The sequence below is a fragment of the Drosophila miranda genome (genome assembly GCF_003369915.1).
Source record: "Drosophila miranda strain MSH22 chromosome Y unlocalized genomic scaffold, D.miranda_PacBio2.1 Contig_Y1_pilon, whole genome shotgun sequence".
NCBI classification, from domain to species: Eukaryota; Metazoa; Arthropoda; class Insecta; order Diptera; family Drosophilidae; genus Drosophila; species Drosophila miranda.
Window position 1 is genome coordinate 695891 of NW_022881603.1, and position 22633 is coordinate 718523.

General features: G+C 53.4%; 1 protein-coding gene across 1 annotated transcript; it reads right to left on the bottom strand.

Annotated features, from left to right (window-relative positions):
- Positions 1–1593: 1593 nt before the first annotated feature.
- Positions 1594–2488, bottom strand: LOC117192028. The gene is made up of 3 exons (XM_033396749.1): positions 2173–2488; positions 1959–2105; positions 1594–1887 (listed from the first exon to the last, which is right to left on the bottom strand). The coding sequence occupies exons 1-3, from the start codon at positions 2391–2393 to the stop codon at positions 1620–1622; spliced, it is 636 nt and encodes a 211-aa protein (XP_033252640.1). The 5' UTR covers positions 2394–2488; the 3' UTR covers positions 1594–1619.
- Positions 2489–22633: the final 20145 nt, after the last annotated feature.

Sequence of the window (22633 nt, forward strand, 5' to 3'; positions counted from 1 at the left end):
GGCTAGTGATTGCTAATGCTTTCAGCATTAGCGGGAGTCCCCGAAATCGAAAAGGAGATAATAATTGGAATGGAGCTAGTCTACATCTAGTCTTTAATCTCCTACGCGTTGCATAAAGTTATTCAAAACCAAATCCTGATTGCTACAGTAACTGAACGAAGAGGAGATACAAATTGGATTTGTCAGCTTTTTATCATACAAAACCTGTGGCATTGGACTTCCACATATACATATGTATGTATGTATATACTAATTTTTTCGCTCCACAATAGGGTACACAACACGTATGCAGCGCTTTTTGGCCTTCGCCTCGTTTGAAATTCGATTTACATACACCTCTGGCCAGGAAAATGGCCTTACCAAGGTTGGGGGAGCGCGAAAAATACGAAAAATTAAGAGCTACATAAGCATGATAATTGTTAACTGAAAAATGGGGACTGGGCGACGGTGGCTGCTGGAAGTCGCAGGAGAACGAGAACCCACTTCAATTGAAGGCTGCAGATAACGTGGTAATGACTTTAAATAGGAAATAATGAGACTTTCAGCTTTAGCGCAGCGCATCGAAGAGATTTCGTACAACACGGTGGCATCAACTTAATTAAGTCGGGAATAGCATCCTTTGAAAACCTGTACCGACACCAACTGGCATCAATGACAGACAATGGCCAGACCCAGACCCAGACCAAGACCCAGACCACACAGGGTGTGGGTGTAGCTGTGGGTGTGAGGAGCATGTGACATTTTCAGAGCTGGGCCAACAAATGGGTTCAGCCTGGGCCTGGGCCTACAGCAAAACATTTTGGCCTTCGCCATCCATAAATTTCCAGATCGCAACTTTGCTCTTCGGATTGCTTCGAGTTTATTGTACGTACTTTGGCCCCAGCAAATACGAGTATTTGAAGCCTTTGGCACGTACCTCTTTTATCCGAAAGTTGGCCCATTGAAGAGGCCTGGACTGGCACCAGCTGTTCATTTCTGTTAGGCCGTTGCCAAGTGGATTAGCGCAAATATTTTAAATTTCTGTTGGTCGGTCCACAGACAAGAGTGCTGAGAGGCTTTCCTTTGCGGCTTAATTAAACTCAATTATAATCGTGTTGACACTTTTGTTATTCTGTATTCTGTAGTTGTTTTTGTTGGGGCGAAAGCAAATTAAAACTTCAAACTTGATAAATGCCGAGTGCGAACAAAACTTCTGCTCCATTATGGATTGTTTTACCTGAAGATTAGTTGGGAATCTCGATTGCAATTACTCCAACGAATCTCATTGCCGGAGAGTGGTCCAACCACAGGAAATTTAATTGCTTTCGAGTGGGTTTCAATTACGCAAATTGCATTAGACATCACCAATTCCCAATGAATCCAAACATATAGTACTCTTAGCTGTATATTATTTATGAATCGGATCAAGCTATCGGCCTTGCCAGCTGTACCTAGCCCAAGTTTTGCCCCAATCGGTGTAGGAATTCCCTCTTGCTGCATCGCAAAACATCACCAAATGTCAGAAAAGGGGTCCATTCTTTATCCTCCAAGGCTGCCGCACTTTGGCCTGCCTGCTCTACTCAGGTGGAGGCTGGTGTGATTGAGGGGGGAGGGGGAGGTTGAGAGCATCGGTTTGACACTCACCGAACAAACAGATGCGAGGTCTTGCCCAGAGAGGCAGTGCAATGGATGCCAGGTGTGGTCAAAGTGGCCGATCCATTGCCGGGACTGGTGCGAATCAAGCACTTGTTGTCCACACGAGTGACCTTCACCAGGCCATCGGCTGCCTGGGTGATGCGAAATCCGTTTATGTCATAGATCTCAGTGCCATCCTCGGTACAGGTGTAAGCTGAATTGGCAATCACGTCATGGGTTTCAGCCATATAAGAGGGACCATGCAGCGAGTCGCTGCGAGTAGTTCGGGAATTAAATCGAAATTAGCCAAATAAGAAGCGATGCAATTGGCCGGGGGGACTCACTCATAGAACACTGCCAGGGTGTAGTCCTTGGTCAGATCGGTGAAAGTGTCGGTTGTGGTGCGCGTCCCGGCTGTGTCCACCAGGTAGATGAGAGCGCACGCCTCGCTGGTGAAGCTCACACCCTTGTACCACATCTTGGCATAGCGACTGTAATGGGAAGATAATTCAAAGGCTTCAAATATGCCACGTTGGGGTAAGGGCCATTCCCACTCACACAAAGTTATTGCCCTTCATGCCGTCGTAGGTGACTATTTCGACTTTAGCGCCGCTCTGCAAGATGCGTCCATTGGGGTGGATCAAAGCCGAGTTGCTGCAGTTGCGTGATAGAGCAAGAAGAGCCAATGGGCTGGGGGCGTCCACACTCACCGCACGCCATCGCGGAGGCGCAACTGGATGGTGCCGTTCGTCATGGCAATGGGTCCAGAGCCGGGACATGCCGGCGGTGTGTGGTTCTCGAGCTCGAAGTTGCGTGTGCTGCTCACGCGTGCCAAGGCGTATGGTGGAGGGGGCATTGGAGACGGCAACTGTTGGGAATTCTGAGATTGAGCATAGAATCGGCTAGATTTACAGATATGCAGGAGCCCCTTACCAGGCAGTAGTTCTGCTCGTTGTCGAAGCCATAGGTGGGCGTGGCATTGTAGCGCCCTGTGAGGGCCTTGCCGTTGTGCGCCATTTTGCCAGTGTCTATTTCCTGCATATTCCCTGGCCCGTACTGAGGAGGGTTGGAAATGTGTATGTCCGGCAGTTGGACGTATGGACGGGCCGACTGACTGCCGACGGGGTAATTGGCGCACTCCTTGGAAATGCCGCTGGTGATGGTGTTGGTGCCAACGGTGGCGCTGCTAGCGAGACTGGAGCTGCTGCCGCGATCCATGTGGCCCACGGAGTCCGTGCCGGAGGACAGCGAGATGTTGCTCATGCGTTGGGACAGCTGCCCCCCAGTCATGCCGACACGCAAGCTTGCTTGCTAAGGGAGGGGGGATGAGAAGGCGAGAGGTAGTAGCGGAGGTTAGATCCGGAAGGAAATGAAGAGGTGAGGAAGTGAAAGTGCCAGAAAATAATTGAATACCGGCAGGAGAGAAAACGACAGATACGAGAGAAAGTGTCAGCAGCGCAGAAATCGAATGACTTTGCAACTGTTGCTAACATTCTGTCGACATTCTGTTAACGCATGCATATACATACATACATACATATATGTATTTACATACGTGTGTGCGTTTTTCCCAATTTGCATTTGATTTTTATAGAAATTAACCAAACTATTTTAAATCGTATAAGAAGAGTAGAGAAGAGGGGGGAATAGAGAAGGAAAATTCGAATATAAAAGTCGGAAAGTAAGAGAGCAATGGTGGAAAAGAGCGAGACGGAAAATAAGAAGGTCTGAAATAACAGGAGAGGGCAATGAGGTGATGTGGCAATGCTGCTGTTGCCGAGCTGTTAAGACTGCGGCGGCTGTTAGCTCGCTGTTGATACCCTGCTAGCGCGATGATGCGGCAGTTTTGTAAAACAAAATGTCTGAAAATTGAAGAAACTTTCACGTTATTGCTTGGAATTTCACTTACCGGCGATGGGTTGTTGGTGTAGACGGAGCGCTGGCGCACCCCGTTGGGCGGCTTGGTGGGCGAGCGCAAGATGTTGATTTTGTCGTTCATCTGAGCACGCGACAAGAAGTCCTCGGCATTGAAGATCCCCACACGGGCGCCCTTCGGGCTGCTTACTTGCGAGACCGGCTCCTGCTGGGAAGTCTCGCAGTCCGATGACTGGCACTGCGCCTCCTTGGTGCTGACCTTGAGCTCAACGGACTTCGGCTCGGTGACCATTTTGATTTGGCAACTTTTTTCTTCTCGCTTACTTTTCGTCAAGTGAGTTCACAAAACCGGCGTTTGTGTGCGGCAAATGCGAAATTTTTCACTCTAAATATGTGTGAACTTACTCGACACTTCTCACTACGACTCTGAGAGGAATTTTAATTTTTATATTTAATTTTCCACTTTACATGAGCTCCGCTCGCTGGCACAATTTTCGAAAGGATGACTGTTCGGATTTTCACACTGAAAGTCGTCGCCTGCTCAAACCGGAATTCAAAGTGAAAAGCAGAGCTGTCTCCCGATTATAATCGGAGCGATATTCAGGGCTGCATTTCAATGTTGTATGGATGTAGATCAGATACTAATTACTGTACATTTTCGTATTATTAATGGTACTCCGTGCCTTGAGTCTTGAGCTTCACAAAAAAATGGTTTACCAAATTACCAAATGGTTAAATGGTAAAATGTTTAATTCGTACACTGCTCATTTTCACCTTGTTCGATCCTTTCGGATTCCTGTAAAGAAAATTTACCAAATACAATTCGTTCACAGACTTGCATTAAGGCGCCGCACTGACGCTGATCTATCCACAAGCCTGGAAAAAAGTATTGACCCGTCATCGTTTTGGCCAAAAGTAACTTCATTCTGGTCATGGCTATTTGTGGAATACTTCTGGCAGTCTTAATTTAATTTGGATCTCTTCCATAAGCTGCGTGCACTGCAACTCTCTCTTCCCTAACTCCTCTCAAATCTGATTTCCTATAGATTATTAATTGGTACTTTGTATCGTTGCCCAACTAGAAATGGATTTAAGTCAGCTTGAATGCATTTCCGTCGGCCTAATCCTATTTCACGCTTTTAGAGTCGGACAAATGAAGTTTGCCAACATCAAAGTCAAGCAAAATCGAATTAAGCAATAGGCGCCGCTCCCAACAGCATCAAGCAGAAGCTTTAAAGCATATTAGAAAATTGAAAAGTCAGCCAAAAGAGTTGCACTTGGCCATGTAAAAGTACTGTGCTGTGTGCTCGATGGTGGCATAAAACTGAAAGTTTCAATTTTCTGAAGTGCTCGCCTTGGCTCGAGAAGGTTGCGAAATGCCAAGTGTCAGTGCCAAAGGAGGCAGCTAAGCACGGAGGAGCCTCATCTTGGTGGGTTACTGCTGATGCAGTGTATCGCATATCTGCTTCGTCAGTTGGAATTTCTGGCATCATCTTTACGTGAGGGTACACACTTGTGTCCTGGAATTTGCATGCAAAATATAATAGTGCTAGGTGCCCATTTATGTATGTACAAGCTAAGCTCTCTATATCGGACACATGGTTCCAGTAAAACGAAAGTTACGAAGGGAAAAGACGACGAAAATGAAATATCAAAAAAAAAAAAATAAAATAATAAAAAAATAAAGAAAGAACGAAAAAAAATATATAAATGTCAATTCGGCAGATTCATGCATTACACTCATTACACACATTCATAAACCCATGCCCCAAACGTCCATAATCGTCCCACGGATCCATTTACCATAGCTTAGATTACAGAATTGCAAGCCCGCTGACGCCGGCTCCCGTGAGTCGCGCTGTCAGCGGAGGGAAATTCATGACGTTAGAAATACAAGAAATAAGTCAGATTCCGAACGCCGAGCGTTCCGAAGGACCAGTAGGTCCTTCATGTTGTGTGGTTTTGCGTTATCTTCGGATGCGTTTGGGTTGGGATCGATTCGACCTTTCGGCTGTGGTGGCGGAATGGCACTGATCGGTGATGGTGGGGTCTCGGACTGCCGGAGACGCTTGTCGCGGGCTACGCCGTCGGTCGACCTAGTGTCGGTACTTTTCGGGATCCGGGCAGTCGTCGCTTGCCTCGCTCGGGTTTTTCCCCGGCACGGGCGCCCCTTCCCCCCTTTTCCCTTCGTTTCAGCCGGTACCTGTGCCCCTGTCATGGTCCGGCGCTTGTTCGGCGGTACCTGGGTCGTCCGCCTCCCCGGCACGTTCGTCGGGTTCGCGGTCGTGGAATTCTCTCAGATCGTTGATGTTGGCGACCTTCCGTTTCCGGCTGCTCGGGTGCTGCAGCTGAACGATGTTTGGCGACGGGAAACCCTTCACGCGATAGGGGCCGTCAAATTTAGGGGCCAGTTTTGCCGCGAAGCCTTCGGCGGCGGTTGAGAGGTGATGCTGCCGTAGAAGTACTAGCGAACCGATCGTGGGACGCCACTGTCGTCGGCGAAGGTTGTAGTGCCTCCCTTGTTCTTGGCTGGCCCTTTGAATGTTGTTTCTGACGATGGCGAACACTTCTTTTAGCCTGGCGGCCTTACCCATAGGAGTTTCCTGGGCGCTTCCCGTCCCCGGCGTGACCTCGTCGTATAAGGCGCCGGGCAGTCGGGGCTCTCTTCCGTGTACGAGGAATGCCGGGCTGAAACCGGTAGTCTCCGAGACGCTCGAGTTGATCGCCAGCGTCATTTCTGGCAAGAGTTCGTCCCACGTGTTTTGGTGATCGTCCACGAATTGGGCGATCATCGTCTTCACGGTCCGGTTTGCCCTTTCCGTCGGGTTCTCTTGCGGACAATAGGGCGTGGTGTGTTGGAGTTCCACGCCGGCGGTGTGCAGGACGGTCTTGAACGACCGACTGGTGAACTGGGTGACGTTGTCACAGACAAACAACTTCGGAACACCGAAGCTACTCAGTATGCGTTCCCTGAAAGCTCGTTCGAGGCTAGCCGTCGTTGCCTTCTTAAGGGGCACCAGTTCGACCCATTTGGAGAAGGTGTCAAAGAAAACTAGCAGGATGGCGTTCCCCCGTTTGGATCGGGGTAACGGTCCGACGAAGTCGGCGCACAGGGTGGCGAAGGGTTCCTCGGCCTTGCGAGTGAGCATCCGGCCCACTGGCTTGCGTTGGGTAGCCTTGAACTTCTGGCAGCTCACGCAACCGCGGATATATCGCCTCACGTCGCGATAAAATCCCGGCCAATAATACCTCTGGGATATCTTCGTGATAGTTTTTCGCACGCCGAGGTGGCCTGCCGTCGGTTGGTCGTGGCACTCGCGGAGGACTCTCGCTCGGCAGTCCTTGGGCACACGGAGCTTCCACGGCACGTGGTCGTCATTGTCGGCTCCGTGCCCCAGGTTTCGGTAAAGCTGCCCGTTTCCGTACGTGTAGTCCGGGTATTTTTTGGGCTCGTCGTGAACTTGTTGGATCCTTCTTCTGAGCCACGGGCAGGTCGTGCCCTCTTCTTCGACGCGTGAAAGGGATTCCAAAGGTTGCCTAGAGAGCGCGTCGGCGACCACGTTCTGGTTGCCGGCCCGATAATGTACGTCGTATTGGTACTGCTGCAGCTCCAGCGCCCATCTCGCCACTCTCGCGTAAGGGCTCTCAAGAGTCGAACCGGTATCCTTCCAAGTAACAGCGCAATTTCCGGATTGCCCATATGACGGCCAGGCATTCCTTGTCGGTGGCCGAATAATTCTCCTCTGCCTTGTTAAGGCGCCGGCTGACGTAGGCGATGACGCGTTCCTTCCCTTCGATCTCTTGGGTGAGGACCGCGCCCACACCCACGTTGCTCGCGTCGGTCTGCAGGGAGAATTTGACGTTGAAGTCCGGGCAGGCGAGCACCGGGGCGGTGGTGAGTCGCACTTTGAGTTCGTCGAAGGAGTCCTGTTGTTCCTGTCCCATGCCCATGCTCTCCCCTTCTTTAGTAGCAATGACATCGGTTGCACTATGGTGGCGAAATTGGGGACGAATCGACGATACCAGCCCGCCATGCCTATGCATTGCCGCAATTCCTTCAGGTTAGTGGGCGGTCTCAGGTCTTTGACGGCCGCTATCTTGTCAGGGTCGGTATGAATGCCTTCCTCGCTGACCATGTTACGCAGGTATTTTATGCGGCGCTGGAAAAATACGCATTTGTCTGCGTTGATCCGCAGATTGGCCCGGCGCAGTCGCGAGAAGACTCTCTTGACGTTGCGCAAATGTTCCGCGAAATCCTTGCCGACGATGACGATGTCGTCCAGATACGCGAAAGCGAAGGGTTCCATGTCTGCGCCGATGACCGTGTCGAGGGTACGCTGGAACGTGGCTCCCGCGGAATGTAACCCGAAAGGCATTACCTTCCACTGATAGAGGCCTCCTCCGGGCACCGTGAACGCCGTGGCCTCCTTACTGTCATGGGCCATCGGTATCTGCCAGTATCCATTCTTCAGATCCAGCGTGGTGATGAACCGCGCGTTTCGGAGTCTTTCCAGTATATAGTTGATCCTCGGCAACGGGTATGCGTCCGGGATCGAATGTTCGTTTAGTTGTCGATAGTCCACACACATGCGCCACCTCCCGTCCTTTTTGCGGTAGAGGACAATGGGGGCGCTGTGGGGACTTCGCGATGGCTCTGCTATCAGCTGGTCGACCTGCTCGTCGATGATCCGACGCATAGCCGGGTTCTTTGGATAGTACCGTTGCTTTATGGGACGCTGGTCCCTCATAACTATCGTGTGCTCCGTGAGGTCCGTGGTCCCTCGGAGGCCTGCGAGCTTCGGCAGCTCTTCGTCCAGGAATTCCTGGATTTGCGGCGCCACGTCGGGAGGCCAGGGGTCGGGGACTCTTTCTGGCTCCTCTTCGCTTAGCCGGCTGGTTCCGGGAGCGGGGGTCTGGTCTCGGCCCTCGGGGAGTATGGTCATGTCGAACGCGCTTGGCGGTTTGATCCCACGAGGGTACTCCCTCATATTAGCGACCACCGGGGTAGTTTCGGGTGTAGGCAGGGCATTTTCGGGACTCCGGCTGAATACATGGGTCGTGTCGTATTCGGCGTGATGCACGAACATGCGGGTCTCGATGACCCCGCTAGTACTAGACCAGTGGCTCGTTCGGGTGACGCAGATTTCCGCTCTGGTGCCTGCTATTGTGAAACCTTCGGTGACGCGGGGAGGGTGGCTCCGGCAGCGCCCCGTGGCGTTGGTGCTGATGAGTTGATCTCCGGCCACGGGCGCGTCGGGGCCCGGTCGGTGTCTCGAGTGGCTGTTGCTGCTATTCCCGGTTCTCGGCTGGGAAAACTTCGGGCAGTAAGGACGATTTCGGATGTGGGAGTTTCCGTTATCGAAAGGGCTGCGTTACCGCGCTCGCTCGCCGGGGCGGCTAACGTGGTCGTTGTATTCGGCGCTGGGCCGCTGGACGATCGTCGCCGCCGTGGGGGTTCGATCGTTGCTCCGGGCTCTCCACCACTCGTCGAGGACGTTGGACCGGGGGTCCTGGTGGGTCTGTTCGCGTCCCTTGTTGCCTTACCCGAGATTTTGCCCTGGTTGGATGACCTGGGGTCAGGGCGTTCCGTCGGGGTCCTGGGCTTCGTGTTCCTGATTCCTTGTTTGCGTGGCGTATCGTTCGTCGCCTTGGGTTTCGTAGGCGCTTGTTCCGGGGTGTGCACCTGGCTGGCGGTAACTACCGGTGTATTTGTCGCGAGGCGACTGTCGCGGAGTTGGAGGAGGGTGGTGCCACACCGTATCGTTGTTTCGATGGCGCAGAGGAAGTCCATCCCCACGATGACCTGCTCTAGCATGTTTGGTAACACTAGGAGCGGTATCTGTACCTCGCGCTTGTCCAGTTTTACGAACGCCAACAGAATTTGCGTTACTTCGCGTACCGACCCGTCTGCCAGGCGGATCTGGACGCACGCTTCCCTGAGGCCGGCGTCGTTGCCGAGCTGCCGAGCGAGGTTGGCGCTGACGAAACTCCGGGACGCCCCGGTATCCACAGTGGCCTCTGTGGCCCGTCCTCCTATCGTCACCCTCGCCACTATCCGGCCGTCCTGTATCTGTAGTGGGTGGCTTAGTTCTGGGTTTGGGGAGGCGTCGTTCCCGGCTGTTCCCGTGCCAGTCGGGGACGCTGGTCGTTTCCCGACGAGTCTTGGCGGCAGCAATCGATGGTCCTTACGCCTCGCTTACCGCATTCCCAACAGAACAGGATAGAGGGGTTGGTGCAATTGTGGGAGGCATGGCCGGCTTCGCCGCAGCGGCGGCAGGCCATCCGTGGGTTGGCGATGGGTGTGGTGACCATGCGGTGAGCGCCTTCCGGCGATGGAGTGTCGGGTCGGTTTGACGATGGTCTCCTTGCCGGTCCTGCCGTGTCCCATTGGGGCTTCCGAAAGGAGGTCCGGTTTGCTTCGACCTCGTTTTGCGTCTGGTGCGTCGTCGGTCTAGTGTATCTTGGGCCGGGCCGAGGGGCAGCGGGAGCAGTGGGGTTATTCCGCTCTTGGATGGATTCGAACTCCGTAGCCAACATCGTTAGTTGGGCCAAACTTCGCAGCTCGTGTCTTCGCACGTACAGTTGATATGCCGGCAGAGTATTATCATAAATCCTGTTGAGCTCTTGGGCATCATTGTACCCGGCGTGGTGCATGAGCAACCTGAGCTCGATTATGAAGTCCTTGAATGACTCGCCCGTCGCTTGCTTGCGGGCTCGGATCTGATCCTCTAACTGTTCGAAATTCCGCGGCGGGAGGAAAAAGGCCAAAAATTCTTGCCGGAAGTTGGCCCACGAGGCGCTTTGCAGCCTGCTGGTGCGGAACCAGCGGTTGGCTCGGTCGATAAGGATTTCCGCCATAGCTCGAGGCAAGTGGTTGGTGTCTATCCCGTACGAAAGCGCGCGCTCTTCCAACAGCTCGATTAAAGACAACGGATCATCCTGTCCGTCGAATTGGATCCCCCACCTCCTAATCCGTTCCGCCATCTGGGCAGCCTGACTGTATCGATGGGCTTCCAACGCGTCGTTACCTCCCCGGGGTCTATCGCTTTCAGGGAGGAGCCTCCTCATGGGAGAGGGGCGGACCTCTGGGGACGGGGGTCTTGGGGGGCGACTGCGGTCACCACGATGGGCGGGCCGGTTGGTCTGCCTTCGGGGGCCCCAGGGATCTGCAGACCGTTTTTGGGGTCTGCCTTCCGTCTCTCCGCCTGCCCGGAAGTAGAGGGTTGCGGCGACTTTGCGCGTCCCGGTGGTTTGGCGTATTGCCGTTCAAGTTCCGCCAGTCGAATCCAGGCCTCTTGTTCGAGGGGTCCTTCGACCAGCGTGGCGAACCTTTTCCGTAGGTCCTCGACTGTCCCTCCGCGGTCGAACCCGAATTCTTCCGCGAAGGCTTCCAGTTCTTCCCGGCGGCGTTTGTGGATCCAGCCGGTGCTGACCCCCGGATTAACGGTCAATTCGTCCCCGTCGTATTCACCTGATTGTTCCCCCGTATAGGGCTCCATGCTTCTCTTGGTCGTTGCGTCGCTGTTCCTACGGACTGGTTGAGCGTCCGGGATCTTGAGGTACTGTGTTCCCTTTTCTTTTCACTGTCACCTAGTACACGTACGTAGACTCGTTCGCGATCCTCACCGTTAGAATTGTGGGGATTTGAGCACGGTTACGCGCCGCGGTAGTGGGGTGGGTTTTTTTTTTCTGCGGTCGAGCGATCGGCCGCGTATGCACGTAGGCGTACACGCGGGGGGGGTTATCTTTCCCCTTTTTTTTTTTTTTTGATCTGTCTCTTGCACTCCCGACTGCCGTGGGTTTTTAATCCACGAACCCCTCGTTAGAGTTTCTTTCGGGTCCCTGCTCGGGCGCCACTTGTAATGTCTCCCCTTCCAGGCTGAGGTAAGCTCAGTCCTGTCCAGGGGTCTTCCTACAAGAAATTTGTAGTTCGCAGGAACTCCGAAAGGGGGGGGGGTCGGCTCGTCTTACTGGGCGGACGTGAAGGTCGAGAAGAAAGGCGCGGAGCGAGGCACACCCGCGTGGGTCGAGAGAGAGGCGGACGCAGGGCGAGGCACACCTGCGTGGGTCGGGAAAGAGGGATCACAGGGCGAGTCACACCTGTGGGGGTCGAGAGAGGGGCGCAGGGCGTGTCACACCTGCGTGAGGGGGGGGGGGGTTTCGAGGATTGATCGGGGGTTAGTGGAGGTGAGTGTGGCTCGCTGGCGAGTAGTTGTTGGTGACCGGGGAGGGGTTTGGATCTCCAAAAATGACTTACACGGGTTGGTTCTCGTTACAATAATGATTTATTTGCTTGCTAGTTACACAGGTAATTTGTTACATTGAATATTTTCTTTTGTCGTTTCGTCACGTTCCCGGAAGGATTCTTAACTAGTTGTCACGCGGGACAACGTCTATACTCGGCCCGGGTCTCCGCGTAAGTGAACTCTGCTCGGCGCTTGCGCGCTCGGGAAAACTTCGCTGCCGCCGATCTCTAACTTATCAGTATCTACGTGTCTTCGTCTTCGTCGGCTTCGGATTGGCTGCCGCTTCGCGGAGCGTCCCGAAGCCGCGAAGGGAAGGGGCGGGGGTTCTTATCGGCTAGTCTGTGCTTCGGGAGCTTAAGTTTAGAGGTGGGGGTAATGTGTTGGCCCGGTGGGGAGTTGTCAACGGCAACGGTTCGTGTCTCGGGAGCTTATGGCTAAACGTGTAATGTGTAATACCCGTAAACGGGTAATGTAACACGTTCTTACCGGCTAATTGTCAGTGCTTCGGGAGCTTTTCGTTAGAGGTGGGGGCAATGTGTTGGTACGAGAATGTGGGATTGGCTGTCGTGAAACGGTAGGCCGGAACGCCTGCGACCAGAGCATGCTACCGAGAGGGACGTTCCGGAAGCACAAGGATCCAGTTTTCTGGTGGAGCGAAGCGATTGCGGTTCTCCGTAGAACCTGCCACCGGGCCAGAAGGCTGCTCCAGCGAGCCAGAGGCACACCGCGCTTGGCCCGATGCAGCGAGACCTACAAAGCGGCGAGGAAGGATCTGAAGACCGCCATAAGGAACAGCAAGAGGGAATGCTTCCTTAAGCTGTGTGATGCCGCCGAAGAGGACCCCTGGGGAGGCGCGTACAGGATGGTGGTGAAGAGGCTGAACGCGGGCAGCAAAGCTCCAACAGATCCAGAGGCACTGGAGGGTATAGTCAGGGCACTGTTTCCTCGAGGACGGCAGATCCCTAGCCCCCTGCGGTTCGAGCATAGCCCGAGCGACATCTGCGAGGTTACGGAAGCCGAGGTGTTGCAGGCAGGCAGAAACCTGATACCTAGGAAGGCTCCGGGTCCGGATGCGATCCCCAAAAGCGCGTTGAAGCTGGCATTTCTTCTACTCCCGAGGGAAGTTGCGGGCCTTTTCAACAAATGCCTCCAGGAGGGGACGTTCCCCGAGAGGTGGAAAAGGCAACGGCTGCTACTATTAACCAAGCCGCGCAAGCCGCCAGGGGTGGCCTCTTCCTACAGGCCCATCTGCCTTCTGGACTCCATGGGAAAAGTCTTCGAAAGGGTGATCGGTGCGAGGCTGAGCGCAGCCATCGAAGCAGCAGGCGGTCTCTCCCAGAACCAATACGGGTTCAGCAAAGGGAGGTCGACGCTGGACGCCATCTTGAGGGTCGTAAAAACGGCGGAGGAAGCCATTGCTGGGACTAGGTGGAGAGGCGGAACCAAGTCCTATTGTCTGGTGGTGACACTGGACATAAGGAACGCCTTCAACTCGGCCGACTGGACCCGGACGCTGGAGGCACTGAGGTCCTTCAACATCCCGGGCTACCTACTGAATATAGCGCGCAGCTATTTCAGCAATAGGGTGCTGACAATGGACACATGTCAGGGCTCTAGGGCATACGAAGTCTCAGCCGGAGTCCCGCAGGGCTCCGTTTTGGGACCTCTGCTCTGGAACGCCATGTACGACGGGGTCCTACGGCTCCCGATGCCAGCCAACACTAACCTGGTGGGTTTCGCTGACGACGTCGCAATAGTGGCGGTAGCGAAGGAACTTGCCGCAGTGGAGGAGCTTGCCAACGTCGCCATACAAGCCGTCGAGGCGTGGCTAGCCGCCGCGGGGCTGGAGCTGGCGGCCCAAAAACCGGAGGCGGTCCTGATATCCAGCCGTAAAGTGGTCGAGACCGCCAGAGTGCAGGTTGGTGGGACCGCGATCGAATCGCAGAGGTCCATCAAGTACCTTGGAGTCCTCATCGACACGCGCCTGTCCTTCAAAGAGCATCTAGAATACGTCCACACGAAGGCCGGTGGGACCGCGGGAGCGCTATCCAGGATGCTGCTAAACACCAGAGGGCCAAAGCAGGCAACGAGGAAACTGCTGACGAGCAGTTGCTCTACTCCGCACCGGTGTGGGCAGAAGCCGCGAAGGTGAGGAGCTACATGCGAGGAGTGGAGGCAACGTACAGACTGTGCGCCATTAGGATCGCGTGCTCGTTCCGGACCATCTCAGACGAAGCCGCGTTAGTCATTGCCGGGCAAGTTCCGCTCAGGGAGCTGATAAGGGAGAGGAAGGAGATCCATGATGCCATGACGGACAGTGCAGCCGAGGTACGCTCCAAAGCAGAAATTAAGGACGCCGCCAGAAGGACCAGCATAGACAGATGGCAGACTCGATGGGACCACTCACCCAAGGGCCGATGGACTGCATAGCATGCTGGGTTGAAAGGAAGCACGGCCAGGTGGATTTCTACCCAGGTGTCCACGCCACTGCGAAGCAATGCTTTGCGGCAGTACCGCAGTCCGCGGGGCCCCTAGTCCCAACATACTCTTGTCCGTTAAATTAAGTTAAATATAAATTGTATAGTATAAATTATAGAGCAAATAAATAAGTATATGAATATAAAAAAAAAAAAAAAAAAAAAAGTGTACATGGGAGAAGATCTTGCGGATTGGCACGCGTCGGCTGGCTAAAAGCCTCGGCTTGACTTCCATCAATATTTTGGCATTCCTGGCATTTTCCTCATTCCTCATCGAATCATCGCGCAGGGCTCGTGAAATTTGAGTGACTGTGTTGTTTACACATCTCAAGTAAATCCGAGCCCGCGGCGACATCATCCTCGAGTGAATCATGGGGATTTCCTGGAAGCAATTGTCGCCTCCGCTGTGGCTTACCCAAGAGGAACACACAGTCCGAGGGAGATCTATGGCTGGTCGGATGGTTAGTCGGATTGGTCTGCGGTCTATGTCTGCCGTGCCGGCCTCTTGACGTCATCTGCCGTCTCGGTACTTGCCAAAAACCCCATCCAACCGGCCCTTTCCCCGCGCTGAGGTGTGCTAAGCACTCGTCCAGAGGGTGTACGTGGGGGGGAGCTGATGCAAAACTTTCGAAAGATTTAATGTATGCTGGCGCGGTGCCCGCGGTGTCGGGCCACATTTCACGCTTCATTTGCCAGCGACGGGCAAACCAAACGGACAGAGGGACGGACGGATGCCGGCGGTGACGTTGTCGTGTCGGGTTTGATTTTGATAAAATAGGCCAAAGTGCTCATCAATAATCATTTCTGTAAAAATCCGTGAGCAAAGCAATTATTTTTACAAAATGAACGCCCGCTCCACACACCATTCAGGGCAATCCATTTTCTGTGTGTGTGTGCATCCTTCACACATCAAAAATAATAATAGTTTGTGGGTAGAAACGTATGTACATATGTTCTTTGGACGTTGACATGCAATGACTGCCTCTTTCAAGAGGCGATGCAGTTACTGCACCGTCAAGTGGCCCGTGTGACACCAGCAGAAGGCTGTTACGCCCGGATCCCAGGCAAAACGCAGCCCTCCTCCCGCCAAACCGACCGAGGGGCGCTGCCGCATGACGCGCGGTGCGTAGCCGAACCAAACGCGAACATGCAAGAAAGATAGCTATTAGACTAACATTCGAGGAAAATTAGTACTAAACTTACTAAGAAACTAAGCATGCAATTAAAATACAAATACCACTACAGTTACTAATTAATAGAAAGGTGTGTAAGGATTAATAATTTAATAAGAGGAAGAGAATTAGTGGTGGATATAATATGGTAGAGGGAATTATAATCCGAGCATAAGACCCTAAACGGTTCATGCAAGGAATAATTCGATCTACAAAGTGGAAGGCACAACGGTATAAAATTTCTAGTCAGTCTAATAGAATTCGTGAAGTTTATGCGACTCAACAGATCAGGGCTGTCTATGTCACCCCTAATCAAGTTGTGCATAAATATCACACCAAGCATTTTTCTACGGTTAACTAAGGATGGGAGGTTTACTAATAGTAGTCTACTAGAGTAAGATGGGAGTCTTACACCTGCATCCCAGTTAAGGCCCCGCAGAGCAAAGAGTAAAAAGTTTTTCTGTACTGATTACATTCTCTCAAGAGAACCACCAAATAGGGTATAGGGAGCCAACAAAGGGCTAGAACGATGAAATGTCATAACTTTGCATTTCGAGGCATTAAGGTTTACGCTGTAACAAGTTTGCACAACACCATGACTGAAAGTTATTGAGATCGGATTGCAAGCGAGAATGAAATGAGATGTCCTTGTACTGGACACAGAGTTTAACATCATCCGCATACATAAGTACTCGAGAGTATGTTAATACTGAAGGCAAGTCATTAATAAAGAGTGTGAAGAGTAAGGGGCCTAGATGGCTGCCCTGTGGTACTCCCGAAGAAACCTTTACTGGTAAAGAGAGGGAGTTTTTGAAGAGGACTCTTTGAGACCTGGAACAAAGATAGCTAGAAATCCATCTCAGGAGGTTGGGCGGAAACCCTAAAAGGTCAAGTTTATGCGCTAAAAGGGAATGGCTTACAGAGTCGAATGCTTTACTAAAGTCGGTGTAAATAACATCCGTCTGTAAGTTACATTGAAAGCCTTTAATAATGAAAGAGGGAAACTCTAACAAGTTCGTGGTGGTTGATCGCCGCCTTATAAATCCATGCTGAGTTGGAGATATAAGTGACTTGCAGAGATGTTGCAAGTGCGGAGTTAAAACCTTCTCAAACATTTTAGGAATAGCGGATAACTTTGCTATACCTCTATAATTTTTTGCATCAGACTTGCTACCTTTTTTATGGAGAGGAATTATAAACGATTCCTTCCAGATCGGGGGAGGCAAGAAGAATCAATGGACAGGGTGAATAGTTTAAGCAAAGGTCCACACAGAGCCTCGGCGCAGTACCTGAGTACACAACCTGGAACCCCGTCTGGACCCGGTGAAAACACCGGCTTAACTAGTCGAAGGTCATGAAGTAGGGAACATTCATTTAGGTTAGGTTAGGTTAAGGCGGTAGCCGGGAGGGGGGGGATAAGAGCCTCCCGCCCCCAAGCTCACTTGGACCTATAAAAGGTCCGTTGTGTTGCCGCATGGGCATGTGCCCCTTCGCGTTGCCCGAACCGTGAGAGCATACTACTGCAGGTTAAGTCCCATCCGGTGGCTTGGATGTATTTGGACAAGGTCCCTGGTTTGATTACGGACAGGTCCGAAATGTCCGTGAGGAAACCGCCCCCGAGAATTCGAAGACGACGATTTCCACGGGCTGGGCAGTGGCAGAAGAAGTGGGGGACCGATTCCTCCTCCTCCTCGTCGCGACAACTCCTGCAGAAGTCGTTATGAGGGATTGACAGTCTAGAGGCGTGAGTGCCGATCTGCCAGTGTCCCGTAATGGCTCTAGTAACTGCAGAGCACTGTGCTCTGCTGAGTTTATACAGCTCTGCTGAGCGCTTCTTCGATCGATATGGCCATATCAATCTTGAGACTTTACAGGAAACGGTTTGCTGCCATCTCCTATTGGCATTTTGCTCGAACAATTCGTGCGTTAGGAGCCTGCACGTAGCCAAGGGCATCGCTACTTGCTCCCTCTCCGGTAGGAGAGGAATCGTAGTACCCTGCCTGGCTAGCTCGTCGGCGGCGTCATTCCCCTCGATGTCCCTGTGGCCGGGGACCCATATAAGGAAGAGATCTAACTGCTCTGCGATCTCGTGCAGAGACCTGCGGCAGTCATTTACAGTCGCTGAGTTCGACGATATTGAGCCTAGAGCTTTGATAGCTGCTTGGCTGTCCGAGAAGACGCACACTAAGTGCGTATCTAGAAGTAATTTGGAGACGATCGAAATGGCCTCCTTGATGGCTTCAACCTCCGCTTGGAACACACTACAGTGATCCGGGAGCCTGAAGCAATGACTGATGTTCAGCTCGCTGCAGTAGACTCCGCCTCCCACGCGGCCGTCTAGCTTTGAGCCATCAGTGTAGAAGTGGACCGCATTTGCAGGTCCTGGTTCGCCCATCTCCCAGTCCTCCCTAGATGGGATTGATACCTGGAAGGGCGTCGAGAGGTGATCACTGGGGATACAGTAATCTGTCCTCTCTGGTAATTGCGGGAGTCTCATCAGGATTCCCGAGTGCCCAACCGCGGATGCTTTCCACAGTCTGGCTTCTCTCATTCTGAGGGCGGAAAGTGTTGCCACCTTCTTTCCCATGAGATCCACAGGGAGGAGGTCCAGCACAGTATCCAGGGCTTCCCCTGGAGTAGTGCGTAGCCCGCCAGTTATGCATAGCTCTGCCATGCGTTGAACTCTGCTGAGTTTATTGAGGCATGTCCTTCTGTCCAAGGCTGGCCACCATACCACCACTCCATAGAGCATGATTGGTCGTATGATGGCGGTGTAGAGCCACCGAACTATATAGGGGGTCATTCCCCATTTTAGTCCGATGGCTTTCCTGCAAGTATAGAGGGCCACTGTGGCCTTCTTTACTCTATCCTCTATGCTCAATTTCCAATCGAGCTTTCTATCGAGGATTAGGCCAAGATACTTGGCGTTGTTGCTGAAGACTAGCGTTTCCCCACATAGTCTTGGGGGAATCAGTACCGGAACTTTGTACTTCCTAGTGAAAAGCACCAGTTCCGTTTTAGACGGGTTGACGCCTAACCCGCATTTGTCTGCCCATTTCGACATTTTCGTGAGAGTACTTGTCATGCACTCACACAATGTCTGCGGAAATTTTCCGGAGAATGCTATGGCAACATCGTCCGCGTACGCCACCACACGGCAGCCACCCCCCTCTATCTCCCGCAGCAGTGTGTTCACTGCCACGTTCCATAGGAGTGGCGAGAGGACTCCGCCCTGCGGTGTGCCTCTGCTGACAAATCTGGTACACGTTGACGTCCCCAGTGATGCCTCAACCGTCCTGCATTGTAGCATCTGATCGATCAGGCTCACCGTCCTGGAGTCAACGCCCAGATCCGTCAGTGCGCCCGTGATGGCGGTCGGAAGGATGTTGTTAAAGGCGCCTTCTATGTCGAGGAAGGCTACTAGGGTGTGCTCCTTAAAATTAAGGGATGCTTCGATGATCGATGTGATCGAGTGTAGGGCCGTTTCGGTGGATCTTCCCTTCCGATAGGCATGCTGGGAGTCTGAGATCAGACTGGACGGAATGCACGCCGTTAGATGCAGCCCCAGGAGCCGCTCCATCGCCTTTAGAAGAAAAGACGATAGACTTATGGGTCTGAAATCTTTTGGGGCAGTGTGCGAGGGCTTGCCTGCCTTGGGTATGAATACGACTTTGGTCTGAAGCCAGGTGTCAGGAATGCACCCGTGGGAGAAGATTCCCTCGTAAATTATTTTGAGCCAGTTAATGGCTTTATGTCCCGCGTGAATCAGTTGGGCAGGGAAAATGCCGTCTGGCCCCGCGGACTTGTAGGGTTTAAAGCTTCTGATCGCCCAGGAAATGTTCTCCTGGCTTAGCAGTCCCAAGATGGCATTTGAGGCGACAGAAGGAGGCGCGAGGTAGTTGGGTCTGTTTTCATCGCAGCCAGGGAAGTGGGTATTTAGGAGGAGATTTAGCGACTCCTCGCTGGACGTAGTCCACGACTGGTCGGTGTTAGACTAGTAGCCCAGGGTGGGTGTTGTCTTCGAGAGAACTCTGCGCAAGCGTGAGGCTTCTGAGTTACTCTCGATTTCGCTGCAGAACTTACGCCAGGAGGCGCGTTTGGCTTTTCTAAGTTCTTTGTTGTAGGTTGACAGACTGGCCTTGTATTCGGCCCAGTTTTGCTCAACGTTTTCAGCCTTAGCTTTATTGAAGAGTCTCCGGGAGGCTTTCCGGAGTTCACCCAGTTTCGGATTCCACCATTCAGGTTTCTTCCGGCCTCTGTTCTTGCCAGAGGGGCATGCTTTGTCGAGCGCCTTATTGCAGGCGTCGGTAAAGATCTTAAGAAGACGAGTCGTGGCCTCGGTGGAGAACTCCTCCTCAGATGGGGGCTCAGGGAGAACACGACAGAGGTAATCAGAGCACCGAGTCCAGTTTGTCCGCCTGATGTTTCGGAATCGGACTGGCTTCGGTACTGAGAAGGAGAAGACAGTTTCCACGTACCTGTGGTCCGAGAAGGAGTGCTCTTCCAGGACCCTCCAGGATACAATGTTACGCTGTATCTCATGAGAGGCAAGCGTGAGGTCCAGGACATCCTTGCGGTTTTTAATGATAAAGGTGGGATCACTACCCCGGTTTAGTAAGACCATCTGAGTGGTCAGTAAGTAACTGAAAAGGAACTCACCACTTTCGTTTGTGTCACTGCTTCCCCACTGACAGTGATGTGCATTGGCATCGCACCCCACAATTAGGCCGATGTCCTTGGCCGAGCAGTCTGCGATTAGAGCCCGGAGAGGCGCGTGTGGAGGGGGGTCTGGTTGTTCATGCCCCATGTATGCGGAGCAGATCCTCAGTGAGCGCTCCTGGCCTTCGACGCTCACTGCGGTGTGGTCTTCATTGCTGAAATTTGGGAGCAAAAATAGGTGCAACTCTCTTTTTGCAAGAATGCAGGTACGAATTTTACCTGCGGTTTCAGCTACATATAGCTTGTAGTCAGAAGTCCTCAGACCGGAGACCCTGTTTCCGAGGATCCAGGGCTCCTGAATGAGGACTATGTCGGCTCCACCCTTGGCCAGGTGGAGCAGTAGAGCAGCGCATGCTGCCTTACAATGGTGGAGGTTTATCTGCAGGAGCGTCAACGACATTCCTGAGCCTCGCCTCCACCATTGTTGCTTCTAGATCGCTGTCAGGGGACTCCGGCTCCTCCCCGACAACGATGTGGCTGAGACCTCTGGCTAGGTCGCTCTCGTCGAACGCGTAGTCGTCCAAGATATCGTCCGACATCATGGACGCCGCATCCGACGCCGGGTTGTCTTCCTCGCACGAGGCCCCCTCTTTTGGGATCTCCGGCAGCTCCGGGTCTGGCTCGACCTCCGCTTGCCTGCCCTTGCGATCGGACTTGTAAGTGGATATGGTGACCTTCTTGTAGCCATAATCCACTACACCGTCCGACTTTGCGAGGAGATCAATGGATTCCTCATTTAGGACGAGGATAATCTGGCGCCTCTGCCCTTGGATATCCTCCACCTTTGCCACCTTCCAATCGGCTGTAGGAAGGTGGGGGTTGCAGACCTGCAGTAACCTGAGGATCTTCTCAGGCTCTGCAGGCTTAGCCGAGACCCACGCTCTGGCTCTCGGGCGACTAGGGACATCTTCCCACTTCACGGCCTCCAGTTTCGCCCCTGGATAGACCTCTTTTAGGGCCGCCACCGCCTTCATGTAGAGAGCCGCAGAGCGAGCGTCTTGGCAGGCGATGGCTTTCACCTTGCCTTGATGCCACCCTGCGTCCTCACACTTTGGCGGTGGTCCGCCGTTCTCCTCCAGTTCCAGTAGGAACCGGTCCTGGAGCTCGTTCTCCACCAGGTGCCACTTATAGCGAGGGACATGGCCGTCCTCGGCGCCCCTGTCCAGGACACCGATCAGGGTCCTGCCCCTCGCCACCTCAGCGAACGACCGGTTCGTGAGGTGGGTCTTCACCCGCTTGGCTTGCTGGGCTTGGCCTGGCTGATTTGCGGGGTCCTCCGCTGAGCGTTGCCGCTTGTTGGCGGCCTTGGCTGCGCCCTTTCCGGCTTTGGCTGGCTGGAACAGTGGAAGGATTGAGCAGGCCCACAGCCTCTGCTCCTTTCCTTCGGCTGACGCCTTGAAGTTTGGGTCTTCGTTGGACAGGATGAAAGCCGCTCGTCTCCTGTCCTGGTACGACGGCTTTCCACCCCGTGGTGCAGAGACGCTGCCCGCCGGGGCTCCCATGGGTTCTTCGGTCCCGGTGCGCTTACCAGCCGCGATTACGCTCTGCTTGGCAGCCACCCCGGTATCCGCTTCGCCCTTGGAGCCACCCGACTTGGAAGGACCCGATTGGCTTTTCGGGCCCCCCTCGCTGCGGCTGCTGCCTGAAGACGGTGGACCGACTCAGTCTCCTTCCCCGTCTTCTTTGGACCCGGTTTCCCAGGCGCTGGTACAGAGGGATTGGCTTGTCCTCCGGTACTTTAAGAGGAGTACCGAGCTCCTTTGCGGTGTTTTTATTTGGAATTTTTGATATGTTTGGCATTTTTGTTCCCACGAGTAGGCGGGAAGGGGTTGGTCACCCGAGGCATAGCCCGCTTGCCACGGGAAGCCTGATTTAAACTGGAGGTCGGCAGGTATCCAGAGTCCGCATATTAGCGACCGGGCACCCCCCCGGCCATGCATCCCTCGGCATATAACAGTGTCACCTTGGATTGGGGTAATTTCACTGAGAGTTTTCTTCTCTCCGCCCGACTACCATTCGCCAGCATCCTAGCAGAGACATGACCGTGCTAGGACCTGTTTCCAGCCGCCCTCACGGGGAGAGTATAGTCGCACTTCCACCGGTGTGCACAGTTACGGCGGGTGACGGTTCGCTCGCAACCCTCTGTGTCCTAGGGGGGGTGTGAGACGCAGACCGCACCGGGTATTACTAACCGGAGCGGCTGCGCCTGCGCCGAGTTCACAGTTGTGCGAGCCGACCCGTCATCCGTTTGTCCCCTGTAGCACCCAATGGCTGACGGCCAACATTCATTTAACAAGGGACTGAAAATGCCGTTCGACCTCGGTAAACCGTATGGGTACGGATGACCAGAGTAGCTTTCCTCAGAATAGGTGGTTTGGAAGAATTGGGCAAAAAGATCGGCAATAGCCTGATCATTATTTGCCGACGTATTACAAAATGATAGCGAGGATGGGTGTGCGGACGTTCTACGCTTACTGTTTACGAAGCTGTAAAACTGTTTAGGGTCCTGAGAAAAACGTATCCTGCATCG

Bases quoted from the DNA above. Each gene is read 5' to 3' on its own strand.
- LOC117192028 (XM_033396749.1), bottom strand. From the start codon at position 2,393: ATGTCCCGGCTCTGGACCCATTGCCATGACGAACGGCACCATCCAGTT. The intron at 2,106-2,172 runs GTGAGTGGGAAT...TTCCCATTACAG, and splicing joins ATGAAGGGCAATAACTTTGT to TCGCTATGCCAAGATGTGGT. The intron at 1,888-1,958 runs GTGAGTCCCCCC...AACTACTCGCAG, and splicing joins ACCCTGGCAGTGTTCTATGA to CGACTCGCTGCATGGTCCCT.